At 38.5% G+C, this 18,245-nt stretch overlaps 1 protein-coding gene across 6 annotated transcripts in view; it reads right to left on the minus strand.

The window, feature by feature from the left end:
* Positions 1-1,177: 1,177 nt before the first annotated feature.
* The window catches only part of RSRC2 (arginine and serine rich coiled-coil 2), a 23,200-nt gene continuing 6,132 nt past the window's right edge, over positions 1,178-18,245 (minus strand). For 2 of the 6 annotated variants that reach the window (XM_037744225.1, XM_017544342.2), the window contains 9 exons: positions 16,458-16,501; positions 15,576-15,653; positions 13,892-14,104; positions 12,345-12,548; positions 10,494-10,616; positions 6,882-6,961; positions 5,460-5,689; positions 3,794-3,883; positions 1,178-2,155 (listed from right to left, as the gene is read on the minus strand). In XM_037744225.1, the coding sequence (XP_037600153.1) occupies positions 1,976-2,155; positions 3,794-3,883; positions 5,460-5,689; positions 6,882-6,961; positions 10,494-10,616; positions 12,345-12,548; positions 13,892-14,104; positions 15,576-15,583 (1,128 nt within the window). In that variant the 5' untranslated portion in view covers positions 15,584-15,653; positions 16,458-16,501 and the 3' untranslated portion in view covers positions 1,178-1,975. Of the gene's footprint in view, positions 2,156-3,793; positions 3,884-5,459; positions 5,693-6,881; positions 6,962-10,493; positions 10,617-12,344; positions 12,549-13,891; positions 14,105-15,575; positions 15,654-16,457; positions 16,502-18,245 lie in introns of all 6 variants that reach the window. The other 4 variants (XM_037744224.1, XM_017544341.2, XM_017544337.2 and 1 more) reach the window with 3 other exon arrangements.

Consider the following 18,245-nt stretch of genomic DNA (forward strand, 5'->3'; position numbering starts at 1 on the left):
CAGACCGTACCACTCATTATGTACGGTCAGCTCCTAAACTGCTGTAGACACACAGGAAGCTTTTGCATCCACATTGCCTTACAAGGTCATGAACATTTTTAGATTGATTTGAGAAGGCCGAGCTTAAATGAAAAATGTGATGATCACGAAGTGATCCATAACGTCATTTCCTTAGAAGGCTTAGATTTGTCACTGAAACATGGTGAAAAGCCATTTTCCTATAGAATTACTGTGCTCCGGAAAAATGAAAGGCTCACTAAAAAACATTAAAAATCTTATAATCTGGTTAGGTGAAAATCTTATAATCTGGATGGGACTCCCATCACTTTGGGAGTCCTGAGGTGGGAGGATTGCTTGAGGCCAGGAATTCAAGACCAGCGTGGGCAATGTAACAAGACCTTGTCTCTACAAAAATTTAACAAGCTAGGTGTGATGGTGAGCACCTGTGGTCCCAGCTACTCGAGCCCAGGTGAGTTCAAAGTTATAGTAAGCTATGATCGAGCCACTATACTCCAGCCTAGAAGAGCAAGAGGAAAAAACCCAATCACTTATTTTCATGTGTAACAAAAATATAACAAGCAGGTTTGTAGCACTTAATTCCAGCTTTTAAAATAAGGCTGTCAATCTTATTCCTATAAAATCTTCCCTTATTGTAACTCGCTCTCATGCAGTTTTCCAAATGATTTTCAAAGGAAAGCTAAACCTTACTAATTTGTTGTAATGAAAACAGATTAACTTCAAGTTTTGCAATTACCCCTTAGCTCCAGATTTATGCTCGAACTAGTGACAAAGTATTTTCTAGGCCAGGTGCAATGGCTCACACCTATAATCCCAGCACTTTTGGAGGCTGAGGAAGGTGGATCACCTGAGGTCAGGAGTTTGGGACCAGCCTTGCCAATAAGGTGAAACCCCGTCTCTACTAAATATACAAAAATCAGCCAGGTGTGGTGGTGCACCTGTAATCCTAGCTATTCGGGAGGCTGAGGTGGGAGAATTGTTTGAACCTGGGAGGCGGAGGCTGCAGTGAGCCAAGATAGGCCACTGCACTCTAGTCTAGGCAACAGGGCAAGACTCCATCTCAAAAAAACAAAAACAAAACAAAAAAATTTTCTGATATTTTGTAGTTTATGTTGGAGAAGACTTCAAAGGGATAATGAGCAAAAGGCATACAAATAACTTGTTATAAGGCACTTTATTAAAATAAAAGTGCTTACATCCCTTTAATGCATTAATCTATTTCCTGAATAACATGTGTAATATTTGACAAATACTGTATACCATCTGTCCCTTATAATAGGAAAACATATTATTTTAATGTTTGTTTGCTCCTCCCAATTTTTACTTTTACTCACCATGATATTGCCTGTAGTATAGATAACTGACCTTAAAAAAAGGGGGAAGAGGAAATTTCTAGCTAGTGTTTTCTAACAGCAATTGCCAAATGCTACAGAAACCATAAAAGAAATTCAAAGAAACATCCCAGGTAACTTAAATTAACACCAGTTTTGAGAAAACCATTTTTATTATTATTACCACCCAGCTTATCTGTGCTGGATTATGAGCCAAATGGCCAGATCTTCTAAAGAACATCTACATAACATTTCTTTCATGTTTCAAGAGATGAAAATAACTGTACAAGGTTAAGTACAAAAGTACACAAGACAGCAGACACGAAAAAAATCCATGTATGAGATTTTATCCCCACCTGCAGCTTTTATATTTGAAAAGTAGAATTCATGAACTAAAAAATATTGTCCTTCTGTAGTCCTGTCAAGTTTAATGGAAGTGGGTTTAACCTGATTACAACACTAACACCAGTATCACTGATCTGATATTTACAAAAATTCGGATTTTTCAATAAATTAAAGTCAATGCAACACCCATGCAAGCTAGAATGCTAGCTGTTTGGTGAACAAGGACCTGACATCAGAACAAGAAGTCTATAAAGTCCCAAACTTTACAGGTGTGATCTTTTTCAAACTGCATCCATTCCTCGCATTGAAGATGTGAAACCCAAACCCATTCCTCTTTGTGTGTGGGTTTGTGATCTTGCCATTTCATACTGAGCATCTAGATTTCTAAATACTTCTTCCTGTTGCTTGAGAGTCTTGTAACTTTCTTCATCAACTGAGCTACAACCAGCTTCATCTTCACTCTAAAGATTAGATAGAAAGCATACAATGAATTCAGATAGAAATAAATATCTCTCACTTGACACTATTATTATTATTATTATTATTTTTTTTTTTTTGGGATGGAGTTTCGCTCTTGTTACCCAGGCTGGAGTGCAATGGCGCGATCTCGGCTCACCGCAACCTCCGCCTCCTGGGTTCAGGCAATTCTCCTGCCTCAGCCTCCTGAGTAGCTGGGATTACAGGCACGCGCCACCATGCCCAGCTAATTTTTTTTGTATTTTTAGTAGAGACGGGGTTTCACCGTGTTGACCAGGATGGTCTCGATCTCTTGACCTCGTGATCCACCCGCCTCAGCCTCCCAAAGTGCTGGGATTACAGGCTTGAGCCACCGCGCCCGGCCTATTTTTTTTTTGAGATGGAGTCTCACTCTGTCACCCAGGCTGGAGTGCAGTGGGGCCATCTCAGCTTACTGCAACCTCCACCTCCCAGGCTGAAGTGATTCTCCTGCCTCAGCCTCCTGAGCACCTGGGATTACAGAGGCCCACTACCATACCCAGCTAATTTTTTCATTTTTAGTAGAGACATGGTTTCATCATGTTGGTCAGACTGGTCTTGGACTCCTGCGGACTTCTGACATCGTGATCCACCCGCCTCAGCCTCCCAAAGTGCTGGGATTACAGCCATGAGCCCCTGTGACTGGCCCTAATTTTTGTATTTTTAGCCACCATGCCTGGCTGACAGTTATTAAGTTATACTTCTGGCCAGGCATGGTGGCTCACGCCTGTAACAAGGCGGATCCCCTGAGATCAGGAGTGTGAGACCAACATGGTCAAAGCCTGTCATTACCAAAGAAAAAGAAAATACCAAAGAAAAAGAAAAAATTATTTGGGTGTGGTGGTGGGCACCTGTAATTCCCAGCTACTTGGGAGGCTGAGGCAGGAGAATTGCTTTAACTCAGGAGGTGGAGGTTGCAGTGAGCCGAGATTGCACCATTGCACTCCAGCCTGGGCGAGAAGAGGGAAACTCCGTCTCAAAACAAAACAAAAATCATAATCTGGGGTACGTATTTGCTATCAATTAATTTCCATTCATTATTAAGCACCTCTAAAGTGCAAGGTAATGTTCTTTCTACGTCTGCAATACAGCAGGGTGTAATGAAAATTAACTTTAGTAGGATGGAAAAATACCATATAACATGAAGAACATGTCAGGGTATAAATGCCACAGAGGAAAGTAAAGTAGAAAATGGGGATGGAGGCTGGGTGCAGTGGCTCAGTACTGTAATCCAGGGCTTTGAGAGGCTTAGGTGGAAGGACTACTTGAGCCTCAAAGTTTGAGGTGCAGTGAGCCATAATTGGACCACTGTACTCCAGCCTGAGTGACAGGGCAGGACCCTTTGTCTCTCAGGAAAAAAAAAAAAAAAAAAAAAAAAAAAAAAAAAAAAAAAAAAAAAAAAGTGTGTGTGTGTGGGGAGAAGAGTGGGTAGGGGAGATGGGAGGGTTTTCAAAATGGGATTGCTTGTTATTTTACAAAAGGTGGTGGGAAACAGCCCAAAAAGGTATCACCTGAGCAAAGACCAGAAATAAGAAAATGAGGGAAGAATAGTGCAGGAGGGCTAAGAACTAATGCAAACATCCTCTGGAACATTCGAAACTCACCTTAATACCCATCAATTTCCTAAATTTCACATTTTGGTCCTTGTTTCCAAAATTCAATTTTTCCCATATTTCAGCAGACTGGGATTTGTCCTGTTAAGAAATACCAAACTTTAAAATATGTCAAATTTAAATATATTTTTTAGGACATGAAATCTGTCAACAACGTAGCCTAAATAAAAAAAAACAAACAAACAGCATTTATGGCATTCAATGTAAGTTTAATTATTTAAAGTCTTAAGAAAGAGTAAACAAAGAAATACAAGCAAGAGGCTGGGGTGTAGTGGCTCATGCCTATAATCCCAGCACTTTGGAAGGCAGAGGTGGGCGGATCACCCAAGGTCACGAATTCCAGACCAGCCTGGCTAACACGGTGAAACTTTCTGTCTCTACTAAAAATACCAAAAAATTAGCCTGGCATGGTAGCCCACGCCTGTAGACCCAGCTACTCGGGAGGCTGAAGCTGCAGTGAGCTGAGATCACGCCACTGCACTCCAGCTTGGGTGACAGCGAGACAATGTCTCAAAAATGATAAATAAAATAAAAAATGGATTCTTTTCCCATCATAGACCTTTTTTAACATGAAATTTTTGTGATGGCAAATAGTGTCATTTGCAATTAATGTCATTTGTCATTGCAAATAATGAAAAAAAAAAGTAAGTACCTCGTAATCTATGAAAAATCCTAAACCAAGTAGCCTCTTTTCTTTAATACTTCTATGATAATATCAGTTGTCCTTGAAAGCTTGACTTTGATCATGTATGTTTATTTCAATATTTAATAAACTGGCAAATTAGACTATCCTAGGTTTTTTTGAGACAGGGCCTCACTTCGTCACCCAGGTTGGAGGGTGCAGTGGCATGAATTTTTTTTTTTTTTTTTTTGAGATAGAGTTTCACTCGAAACTCACTGCAACCTCCACCTCCCAGGTTAAAGGTATTCTCTAGTCTCAGCCTTCCAAGTAGCTGGGATTACAGGCGCCCGCCACCACGCCTTGCTCAGTGGCATGATCTTGGCTCACTGCAGCCTCTGCCTCCCAGACTCACTCAGACAATTCTCCTGTCTCAGCCTCCCAAGCAGCTGGAATTACAGGTGCATATCACCACAACCAGCTTATTTTTAAATTTTCTTTTTAGTAGAGACAGAGTTTTGCCAAGTTGCCTAGGCTGGTCTCAACTCCTTATCTCAAGTGATCCACTTTGCACTGGCCTCCCGAAGTGCTGGGATTACAGGCATATATCACCCGTGCTTGGGCACCCCAGGTTCTTAAAAAGAAAGGTAAGCCCAAAGTAATTTTTTTCTTTTTTCTTTTGAGACAGAGTCTCGCACTGTCTCCCAGGCTGGAGTGCAATGGTGCGATCTTGGCTCACTGCAACCTGTGCCTCCCAGGTTCAAGTGAGCCTCCTGATTCAGCCTCCCAAGTAGCTGGGATTACAGGCGCCTGCCACAATATCCAGCTAATTTTTGTATTTTTAGTAGAGATGGGGTTTAACTATGCTGGCCAGGCTGTTCTTGAACTCCTCACCTTGTGATCCGCCCGCCTTGGCCTCCCAAAGTGGGATTACAGGCTTGAGCCAACGGCCAAGTAATCTTTTTCAATCCACATTTGTTTTCCTTAGCAATTACTAATTAGGAATAAACGATAGAAGAGCAGAATAAGAGAACTTACCCCTTCTTTCTTGCCCTGCCAAAGCATTTTCCTTTTTTTCTCTTGTTCAGCAAATTTCATTGGATTTACAGCTGCTGGGTTATAGTAGCTAGGTACAGCGATTCCTGTCTCTGCCAAAGCTTTAGCTTGCAGGGCTGCCATCTGAGCTGCCATGGCTATCTGAGGTGTTACTTGTGTTCCTGATGCTAAGAGGGCAGCAACATTGAGAACAGAACCTCCAGTAGCTGCAGCTGCTTGAAGAGAATATAAAAATGGATTTTAAAACATAAGCAAACCCTCTGATTTACATTAATAAATGGCTTTTTAAAAAAAAGCTACCAATGTGTAAAAAGGCAGGATTTTCACCAAATATAAGGAAATGACTATTAGCTCACAAGTTTTTAGCAAACACTTGTCAAATGTGTTCATCAACGGACAAATTTCTGCATAAAATCCTTGATATATATGTGCAACCACACTCCAGCCTGGGCCACAGCCTGAGACTCTGTTTAAAATAAATAAATAAAAATAAAAATTAAATTGGCCAGGCACAGTGGCTCACACCTGTAATCCCAGCACTTTGGGAGGCCGAGGTGGGCCAATCATGAGGTCAAGAGATTGAGACCATCCTGGCTGACATGATGAAATCCTGTCTCTACTAAAAATACAAAAATTAGCTGGATGTGGTGGCACACGCCTGTGTGCAGTCCAGCTACTTGGGAGGCTAAGGCTACTTGGAGGCAGTGAGTTGAGATCATGCCACTCCACTACAGCCTGGACAACAGAATGAAACTCCATCTGAAAAACAAAACAAAACAAAAACCCTAAAAAACAAAAGACATCTGTAGTGACAACTACAGTGTTATATAAACAAAAATAATCATTATTAATTTATCAGCAAAAATTATCCAAATGCACCACACCAGAAACAAGCTACAAAACACTGAAGTGAGAAAACACTAAAATAAACTTTTCAGTGTACTAACGGGAAACAGAAATCACAGGTGATTTTCTTCCTATTTTTGTCAATTTTTCTACAAAAAGCAAGCCAAGCTTCCTTAATAATGGGGAAAAAAATATAGGCTGGCCGCAGTAGCTCATGCCTATAATCCCAGCACTCTGGGAGGGTGAGGCAGGAGGACTGCTTAAGCCTGAGATCAAGAATAGCCTGGGCAACAGGGCGAAAGGTCCTCACTACAAAAAATAAGAAAAAATTGGCCACGCGTGGTGGTGTGGCCTGTAGTCTCAGCTACTCGGGAGGCTGAAGTGGGAAGATCACTTGAGCCTGGGAGTTTGAGGCAAAGTGAGCTATGCTGGAGTCACTGAACTCAAGTCGGAATGACAGAGTGAATTCCTGTCTGAAAAACAAAACAAAAACAAACATGCAAGAATGCTAATCGGGATAACCAAAAAAGAATTAAAATAAAAAAAATAAAAAATTACCCGCAGCTATTTCTTGTTGTTTTTGTTTTTCAACCATTTCCTTTTCTCGCTGTTCTTGTAATTTCTTTGCCCTTTCCAACCTGCAAAAGTAATTTCAATACATTTAAAATAACACAATATAAAATATGTATCTCTTCTCTCTATACGCGTTATGTACAGAGACAAGCCAATTTCCATAAAATTTTAAATATTTAACATCCCTCCTACAGCTGGTATCTGCAGGTGAAGAAAAAGCAATCATTCATAATGGTATAAGTTACAGCTGAAGGATATTGCAAGAGTGGTTTTAAGCATTTTTGAATTGACTAAATAGTCAGAAACAGGCATAGTTTTTATAGGCAGTTCCAATTAAAAAGTGAAGAAAAAATTCCATCTTGCAAGTAACACATTGAGAGCTGAGTAAATTTTAAGGAATGGTAACTAGTAAATAAATTCATAGAATTATCAAAATGTTTCTTGAGGGAGATCAAGCCAAGATAAGGCAGCCAATCAAGACATTCGGTAACTTTTTATATTAAACAGACCTTAGTATAGTCTTCAATTTAATAAAAATCAAAAAGCCAAAACCAGAAGGTCAAGCAAACCTTGCCATTCTCTGTGTAATCTATTAAATTGGGAGGAAAACTTGTCTATATTAGGAAATTATTTTTAGCAGTTGAGGAAATTTGTCATTTACAAAGGAACTGGTAACATGAAACAAATTCATTCCAAAACAAAATGAAAATTGTTCAGTCTAGTTAGTGTGCATATTCCTTAAATTCACTAATGAGCATGCACACCAAAGACACTGTCAAGTTTCCTCTTCCTATACAGCAAGTAACAGGTAACAGTATCTTCACAATGAATTCCTTAAACTCTTAAACTTCTTAAGGATTCTCCGATTTACCAATCAAGTCAAATGCCACTACCCCCTCTTTAATATGTTGTAAAGTGGCAAGGAATGAGAAAAACATTGTTTTTGTTTTGGGGCACTATGGGTAATATAATACAGTGGTAGTAAATTGGATTTAAGAGTTGTTGAAATTGGCCAGGCGCCGTGGCTCTTGCCTGTAATCCCAGAACTTTGGGAGGCCGAGGTGGGTGATCGCCTGAGGTCAGGAGTTCAAATCCAGCCTGCCCAACATGGTGAAATCCCACCTCTACTAAACATACAAAAAATTATCAGGGTGTGGTAGTGGGCGCCTGTAATCCCAGCTACTTGTGAGGCTGAGTCAGGAGAATCACTTGAACCTAGGAGGCAGAGGCTGCACTAAACTGAGATCGTGCCACTGCACTCTAGCTTGGGGAACAAGAGTGAAACTCCATCTCAAAATAAATAAATAAATGAATAAAAATAGTTGAAATTTACACAAAAGAAATTTAACAAGCTATAATTTTTATTCTCTTTTATGAAATACATGCATGGAAGGCACAGCATAGACTTGATAATACTTGTATTATCTTTGATAATACAAGTTTCTGAATTAGTAGTAACAATAAAATTTAGGTGACAGGCTGGTTAAGGTGGCTCATGCCTGTAATCCCAGCACTTTGAGAGGCCAAGGCAAGAGGACTGCTTGAGGCCAGGGGTTCGAGATCAGCTTGGCCAACATGGCGAAATTCGTCTCTATGAAAACAAACCCGGGCATGGTGATGAGCATCAGTAATCTCAGCTTCTTGGGAGGCTAAGGCATGAGAACTGCTTGAACCCAGAAGGCAGAGGTTGTAGTGAGCTTATGCCACTATACTCCAGTCTAGGTGACAGAGTGTTAGACTCTGCCTAAAAAATTTAAAAAATGAGGTCACTGATCTGAAAACTATTTCCTAAACAGTTTTAAATCCTGACATTTAAGACCAAAAAAATAACAAACATAAAAGGTCTATACATGGTAGCTTCTTAACAAAAAAACCCTCCAGATTTCAAGGTAGTCAAGGAATAATCTGACATTCTGAAATTAAAGGACTGTATTTAAAACTTTATCTGAACGATCACCAAGGAGTCTAAGTCAAAGAATTTTTGGGTGCTAGTATAACAGCTTCACTTTAAAAAAAATCCAAAAACGAAAGCAGAATAGACTTATGACATTCAAATAAATAACTTAAGGGCTTAAAAAATATGGCAGTTAATAAAATTATAATTTAGTATAAATTAAATCCTATTTTATAGCAAATTATTTCCTAATCTACTGGTAATAGTTTCAGAAAGAAGATGTGTGTTTAATACAACTGGCTGCATTAAAATGGCCATTGAAGATTTGGAATTAACACCATTCACTAGGGTGAATGGAAAGAAGAGGTGAGCTCACGCTTTTGCTGCTGTTCAACTGCAGTTTCTGTCAGGCTGGGTTCCCAGGGCAGCACCACCAGGTTACACTGTGATACCAGCCTGGGCAACACAGGGAGACCCCGTCTTCTCTACAAAAAATACAAAAATTAGCCAGGCATGCCTGTGGTCCCAGCTACTTGAGAGGCTGAGGTGGAAGAACTGCTTGGGCCCAGGAATTCAAGGATGCAGTGAGCTGTCATCGGGTGGCACTGCACTTCAGCTTGGGCGGGACCCTGTCTCAAAAAACAAAACAACTTAATTTTTTGTAAAGAGAGGAGGAAAAAAAAAAGAGAGAAAATTCAAACCTAAAAAGATTGTTTTTCAAAATATTGGAAATGCCGCAAACAAGTGCTTGTTATTTTATTTTGCTTTTTGCCTTTCTATGAGGCAGTTCTTTGAATAGTTTTGCAATTTCAATTATACAGCCCTCCTGTGTGTGGTTCCACCACTATCATCTTTGAAACAACAGAAAATTTATTTATTTATTTTTTTGAGACTGAGTCTCGCTCTATTGTCCAGGCGAGATCTCAGCTCACTGCAACCTCTGCCTCCTGGGTTCAAGCAATTCTTGTGCCTCAGCCTCCCGAGTAGCTTGCCTGTCACCACACTGAGCTAATTTTTTTATTTTTAGTAGAGACAGGGTTTCACCATGTTAGCCAGGCTGGTCTCCAAACTCCTGACCCCAGGTGATCTGCCCACGTTGGCCTCCCAAAATGCTGGGATTACAGGCATGAGCCACCGCGCCCAGCTGAAACAGCAGGAAAAAAAAAAGTTATTTTATAGTTATCAGGAATAAACTTAAGAGATCAAATAAACTGGCTTATAATGTCTATCTGTTATTTGCCATCTTCAAAATAATACTGACAGAATACTATTGTTTCAGATATTTGTCTATTTGAGGGAGAAAAACCAAAAGTAAAGGAAAAGTCATTTTAATGTGAAAATAATAGTTCTTTTGGTGACAACACAAAAAGAAGAAAAAAAAAAATAGTTCCTCAACCCAATTTGATAGTAAAAAAAAAAAAATTTCAAATGCAAACTTAAAATATTTGGGAGTCTAAATTTGAGAAAAATGAATTAATCACAAAGGGAAAAACAGAAATTGTTGTAGACATCTCAATCTTTTAATTGTGCAAATATTTAAGATGAAAATTAAACTATTTACATAGCTCTAAATCACAAATATGCCAGCATATTTACTATTAGATTTAAGTATCTGAATCATTCTCTTACTGAAAGCATTCATCTCATCCACACAATTGAGCATCTATTTAAGGGTAAATAGAAACAAGTGAAGAAATACACACCTCCTAGCTAAAGCTTCTTGGGCATCCATTGCTGTGTTTCTGCCTCTGAAGGGAGGTGGACTTGGAGTCCTGCTTAAACTTCTGCTGAATCTTCTCGGCTTTTCAATTCTCTTCTTTCTATCACTGTAGTAAACCATATTTCACATGTCATATTATGGCCAAGTCATACTATTTTGTTAATAAGAAATCAACTACGTTTACAAAGTTCAACAAAAATTCCAATGATACAAAAACATTTATATTTTGAGATACAAACATTTAAACATCTGTGTTACAGCTGAACTCATTGGAAACAACAGTTGTTTGTTTCCAACTCCCTCATCCCCTTTTAAGAGACAGGGTCTCACTCTGTTGCTCAGGCTGGCCTTGAGTGATCCTCCTGCCTTAGCCTCCAGAGTACCTGGGTCTACAGGGATGCCCCACCACATCTGGTTGTCTCCAATCTTTTGCATAGTACATCCAATGCTGCAAAAGCCAGCGTTATACATTAGTCATTTTGTACTCGTGTAGGTCAATATGTACATCATAGGAATTCTTCCTACATATTTTAATCTATAGTGAATTTGTAGATGGTTTTCAAAAATAGTTATCAACCACTAAAAAACTAGATGTGGGGCTGGGTACAGTGGCTCACACCCGTAATCCCAGCACTTTACGAGGGTGAGGTGGGCTGATCATCTGAGGTCAGTAGTTTGAGACCAGCCTGGCCAATATGGTGAAACCCTACCTCAACAAAAACACAAAAATTAGCTAGGCATGATGGTGAGCGCCTGTAATCCCAGCTACTTGGAAGGCCGTTGCAAGAGAACTGCTTGAACCTGGGAGGGGGAGGCTGCAGTGGGCCAAGATCGTGCCATTGCACTCCAGCCTGGGTGTCAGAGACTCCACCACAAACAAACAAACAAAATGTCAGTGACCAAAACAGCCAAAAAAGCAAATAAAAAAATCTCTTAATTGGTAAGGTTTAAATTAGTAAACTACTACAAACTAGAACCACTGACTAAAAATGTGTATTTCAATCTTTTACACATTGACCTAAGTTGCAATAAATCAACAAAATAGTATACTATCTTATGTAAATAAGCAGAGAAAATCATTGAACAATATTTATAAAGTTTTCCTCCTGTGCTCTTATTGTGTATTTCCCATCTCAACAAAGCCTCCTCTCAGCAATCAAGATAAATCTGAATTTTGTTCATTTACAAATAAAATCTGAGGTAGTCTGTACAGCACAGTAGGTTAAGCATATGCACGGAATTTGTATTTAGATGTATCTGAAACTGGGTCCTGGCTCTTGCACTTAATATGATCTTGGCTCATTGCAATCTCTGCCTTCTGGGCTCAAGCAATTCTCTCACCTCAGCCTCCCAAGTAGCTGGGATCACAGGTGTGTGCCAATCTAATTTTTTTGTATCTTTTGTAGAGGTGTGGTTTCATATTGCTCAGGCTGGTTTTGAACTCCTGGGCTCAAGGGACCTGCCCGCCTCAGCAGGGTTACAGGCATAAACCACTACACCTAGCCAACATAGGCCTATTCACACCTGCACTCCCCAAGAGATTTATCAATCACATGAGAATACTTGTATTTTTATTCAAGTAATTAGGTCTGTTCAATTGTTAGATAATGATTAAAATAATTTTACCATAATCTATAAATTCTATTTATCATGCCATAGATTTACCATAATCTATAAATCCTATATAGATTATTTATTATAGATTTATAAATAAATCCTATTTACAGATTATGGTAAAACATTACCTAACAAATCTAATATTCTCTTACTGAGAGAAGATAAATGAACTCTCTGAGGGGCCCATTAAATTTTATTCAAGATGATGGTCACCTACCGACTCCTACTCCTTGTCCTACTCCTGCTTCTAGTCCTATGCCTGTGTCTTGATCTTGAGCGAGATCGAGACCTGATCCGCCGTTTTCTTTCCCTGCTTCTGGATCTTGATTTCTTCCTCTCTCTGCTTCTGGATCGAGATTTCTTCCGCTCCCTACTCCTGGATCGAGATTTCTTCCGCTCCCTGCTTCTACTACGATGGCGTCTGAAATTAAAGTGCACAAATTTTAATTATTTAGAGTTGTTTCACTTATATGCATCATAAATTAGTTATCTGTAGTACTGCAATTAAGACAAGCAATTAAGTACATTATACTGTTTACAGAAAAAGTGAGGTTTTCAAAGGAAATATAAACTAAAAATGGACCTTCATGTTTGATAATCTGTCCCAGAGAATATAGTAAAGCTATTAACATGTCAAACATGTTCAATGTATCCTATCCAAATTTATGATTCTATTTAATACTCTTTCCACAGTATTTACAAAGCTTAAGTAAAATAGTATATCTACTGAAAATTTTTGAGTCTGATACCATGCACGAATTACCCACAGACTTCAAGAAAAAATCTACCAAACACCATTCATAAATTTGAGCTGTGATCCAGTTTCTCAAAAATCTTTTTATCTATATTCCAACATCAAAAAAGTCTAAATTGCAGTTTAGCAGCAAACACTTTCTATATCACATCGATAATGCAAAAAGACTGTTTACTGACTTAAACTATACAGTTTAACGGTATGATTTTTTTCAGTGCAAAAGAGATTAAGTGGTTAAAAACCTCAGCTGGGTAGAGTGACTCACTTCTGAAATCCCGGCACTTTAGGAGGCCAAGGCGAGTACACTGCTTAAGCCCAGGAATTTGAAAACAGCCTGCACGACATGGACAAAATGTCTCTACAAAAAATACAAATAAATTAGCTGGGTGTGGTGGCGCATGTCTATGGTCAAAGCTATTCAGGAGGCTGAGGTGGAGCACTTGAGCCCTGGAGGCTGTGCAGTGCGCTGAGAGCACACCACTGCACTCTAGGGCAACACAGAGAAACCGTCTCAAAAAAGAAAATCTATGCTGGGCATGGTGGATCACCCGAGGTCAGGAGTTCGAGGCTAGCCTGACAACATAGTGAAACCTTTTCTCTACTAAAAATACAAAAGTTAACCACACATGGTAGCACACGCCTGTAATCCCAGCTATTCGGGAGGCTGAGACTGGAAAACTGCTTGAACCCGGGAGGCAGAGATTGCAGTGAGCCGAAATCTCACCACTGCATTCCAGCCTGGGGGACAGACTGAGACTGTGTCTCAAAAAAAAAAAAAGAAGAAGAAGAAGAAAATCTAGCCATTAATTGAATATTAGTTATCCCTTATGTCCGATTCTCAGAAACCATTTTTTCATGGTAAGAAAACAAAGCCCAAAGCCAAACCACCCCCCACCCCAAACAAACAAGAAACACTCCCTATTTTTTTTGGGTATTGGTGGGTCAATGAGAAGCTTTATGTAACTTAAATCTTGTTATAAGGTATTAAATTATAATACAAAATGACTTACCTTTCACGAGACCTAGATCTTGAGTGACTTCTGCCTCTTGATGACTTTCTTTCTTTGCGTTTGTGCCTGTCCTCACCATTTTCAGATGAATTCAGTCGCTCTCTTCCTTTATCAGAAGGATGTTCTTTGTCATTATGTTCCTCAGACTTGTGTTTCTTAGAGGATTTATCTTTGGATTCATGTCTTCTTGCCTGTTTTAAGAAGAAGTTGGTTCTTTCAGGAAAATAGTGCAACAAAGAGAGTTAGTATGGGTATCAGTAGACAAAAATGTTGTGATGCAACATTAGTAACCTTAGGAGTGTGTGGCAAATAAAAAAAAGATCTAGTTTCACATCACCCAAATGTTGCAGATATAATTACTATTTTTTCTTTACTATAAAAACCCAAATGCAGTTCCTCCCAAAATATTTTCAATTACTACAATAGAAACAATGATTTTCAAAGTTGAAATATTGAAAAGCCATTATGCCAGACAAAAGAGGAATCCCTTAGGTTTATCTAAAATAATATAGACTATGTATATACATCAACTTCTAAATCCGGAGTACCTCATATTAAGTTTAAGTAAACAATAATGGAGATAATGACACAAAAAGTACACCAGAAATGCATTTCAATTAGGTAGCTAAGAATAATTATTATGAAGCACTAGTATTTTCAATAATTTCAAATTATTTTACACAGAGATGCAGTGTCCCTTTTATAGCTATACTGCCGGCTACATCCTCTAAAAGACAGCTCTTGATTTTCCTCCCAATGTCTACACTGTGAAGCAATCTCTTTTCATCTTGCAGTATCCCAATAGGCTTGGAGAAGTATTACATTTCATGTACCTAGGGTAGAAATGGCAACTGTATGTTTCAGTTTTAAAGAAACCAAATTAGGTATAACAATGAACCCATATGCTATCACACAATACATACTGCCCCCATACTTTAAATAGATCAAGGTTTTCATATGTGCATTCAGAAACTCAGCTAAAATTAACTGCATGATCAAATCTCATCCTACCGAATACCAAAGTAGGAAGTGGTACATACTATAGTTCCCTACACGAAGGTTTGTCAAATCCATCTTGCAGCAAAAGCTTAAAATACTAAACATCTCTGAATCGCTAAATTTTAAATGTGAAAGGAAACTCAGTTCCTCTAATTGAATCCCTTTATGTGTAACTAAACAAAGATCTAAAGTTACGAAGCTACATGCGTAAGCTGAACCTATACCCCATGTTTTTCTAACGCCCAGGCTACCACTTTTCCACCATAATAGGACATTTATGTTTCCCAAAATATGTCACAGCATATTTGTTTCCACTCAAGATTAATGTTTCTTAAAAATAAAACTTGGCCAATCATTTTGGAACATGCATGATGATATAGCTGAAAATGATCATAGTATGTAATTTATTATTTGCAGAAAAGTAAGAGACCTGGAGACCCAAGTATTTAGTTTCACTGCCAGTTCTCTATACGAGCTTACAAAATAAATTGTCCTTGGTTTTGCTATAAAGAGGCAGACTGGAATAGTCTTAAGTGGTTAAACTTCTAAAGGTTTTAGAGTTTATTTCAAACCAGTTTCTCAAACATAACATTACTATTAATTTAAAAAAAAAAAAAACATTAAAACCCTTAACTGATTTAAGATATATTTAAGGGAAATAGGAGTTTGAATGACTAATAGTTACCTTATCATGAAGTAGGCTTATTATTTTGCTATCTGAGTCTGCAGCGTCTTCAGTTCAGTCTCTTCGCGCATTAGCACGCTGAGTATGATTTATTATAGAAATGTTATCATGTGAGCTAAACAAAATAGTCATTTTCACAAAAACTCTCCTAAATTAAAAATTTAACAGAGCTTCCATTAGGGGAAGAGGTGAAGTCCCTGCCCACATTTTTTTTTAGGAGTCCCTTGCCCAGCCCCCACAAGACTCTTCTCCCTTTCCAGCTAATTCTACTCTTCCTTGTTGGCTCATTCCTTGTCTTCTTAGGTGGGTGAACAAGTAACTCCTCTGCAATACAGCTGTTGCTTTTCTTTTTCCTCAAGTTTTGCTGTCACCATCACCTTTTCAGCTGTCCCTCACTCAAATCTTTATTTCAAAATTTAATAGTACTATTATTAGGGAAACTGAACTAGTTTGTAAAAGAAAAGAGAACTCTTGTTACCTTTCATAAAGAAAAAGCAGCCCACAGATATCTAGGGTATTGCTACGTAAAGATGATTGCTGTTTAAAAATCCTGAGCAATTGTCAGGCACCAAGAGACTCGGGACCTCAGATTAATGGAAGCTCTGTGTGACAGGCCTAAAAAAACCAATTATATTCTTCACATGAAATTTTTATTGTGAATATTTTCACAATATAATAAACTTAAGGTTTTGAAGGTACTTTTCACATAAACATCTTCTTCAAAACTGATGAATCAAAATCATGCTCATTTTAGAATCCAATTAACCTTTTAAATTTCAAGTTTGGTACTTACCTTGACAATGTCATATATTCATACAAATTTTTCTACCAGACACTTTTTAAGTATTTAAAAGTACCTATTCACTACAAAGTGTTAATTACCTCTTTGCTTCTGCTCCGGCTCCTGTGTTTTCTTCCTTCATTATCTGTGAATACACACAAAAATATTCACCATAAACAGAGCTGGAGAAACATCACATCCTGAAAAAACTCCAACGCTGGAGAAAAATTACTTGTTCTAATAACTAAATTTTTTAATGGTGGGGTGGGATCATTCTACATTAATACTACACATATGTAAAACAAATCAAGAAATCGGAGCAAACCAGGATATAAACCAGCCCAGATACATATTTTAAAGTCATAGACCTTTAGTATTTTACATACATTCTGACAAGCCTATCTAGTTTCCTAATCTATAGTAAATTTATAAGGGGGTTTGGTAAAGAGAGGTAAGCCATTAAGAACAAAAAAAAAACTAAAGAAAATAGAGGCTGAGGCTGGACACGGTGGCGCATGCCTGTAATCCCAGCACTTTGGGAGGCCAAGGCAGGTGGCTCACAAGGTCAAGAGATCGAGACCATCCTGGCCAACATGGTGAAACCCTGTCTCTACTAAAAATAAAAAAATTAGCTGGGCATGGTGGCGCACACCTGTAGTCCCAGCTACTCAGGAGGCTGAGGCAGGAGAACTGCTTGAACCAGGGAGGTGCAAGTTGCAGTGAGCTGGGATCGCACCACTCTACTCCAGCCTGGTGACGGGCAAGACACAGTGTGAAAAAAAAAAAAAAAAAAAAAAAAAAAAAAAAAAAAAAAAAAAAACAAAACCATTCAAAATATTACAATACTAAATGGTTTCAAATACACAGATGAAAATTGCATTCTGTAGGTTATCTGTAGGCACAAAGAATAACCGGAGTCCAGGCACTTCAACTTGTAAACTCAGAACTATTTTAATTTCTAAATCTCTTCATTCAACAGCAATGCTGACTTTAAAAACAGTGAAATACGGCCGAGGCGGGTGGATCACGAGGTGGGTGGATCACGAGGTCAAGAGATCAAGACCATCCTGGTCAACATGGTGAAACCCCGTCTCTACTAAAAATACAAAAAATCAGCTGAGCATAGTGGCGCATGCCTGTAATCCCAGTTACTCAGGAGACTGAGGCAGGAGAATTGCCTGAACCCAGGATGCGGAAGTTGCGGTGAGCCGAGATTGCACCATTGCACTCCAGCCTGGGTAACAAGAGTGAAACTCCGTCTCAAAAAACAAAACAAACAAACAAAAAAACAAACAGTGAAATACTGTCTTCCACATCACTTTCGCCTTTTTTAAAAAAAGGAAATATAGCCGGGTGTGGTGGCTCATGCCTGTAATCCCAGCACTTTGGGAGGCTGAGGGGGCGGATCATCTGAGGTCAGGAGTTCCGAGACCAGCCTGACTAATATGGTGAAACCCCATCTTAAAAAAAAAAAAAGGAAATATGGAGACTTCCCAAATGTCAAACCCCTTGCTTCAGAAAAATTCTATCATTAAGTTAAAAAGAAAAACAAGAATAAAAATGTTTTTGTAACTTACTTCAAAGAATAAATAAGTCCAGAATATACCAGCGTCCAGGTTACATCTCTGAAAACACTATTTTGCCAATGTTGAAAGAATAAAATTTAAACATCTTGGGGTTATTAAATACAATAACCCAAATTCAAATATGTATTCTTATCTTTCAACAGTTACAAAATTTCTGCATTAGGACATTTGTATTTCTTCTAATTGAAAAATTATCTAGAGAATTATCAATATATTTTCATTATATATTCCTCAGCTGGGGAGAACATTTATTCTTCAACAAACTAAATGTATGTCTTTTTTTTTTTTTTTTGAGTCCGGAGT

Source organism: Cebus imitator, unplaced genomic scaffold, assembly GCF_001604975.1.
Source record: "Cebus imitator isolate Cc_AM_T3 unplaced genomic scaffold, Cebus_imitator-1.0 Scaffold169, whole genome shotgun sequence".
NCBI lineage: Eukaryota > Metazoa > Chordata > Mammalia > Primates > Cebidae > Cebus > Cebus imitator.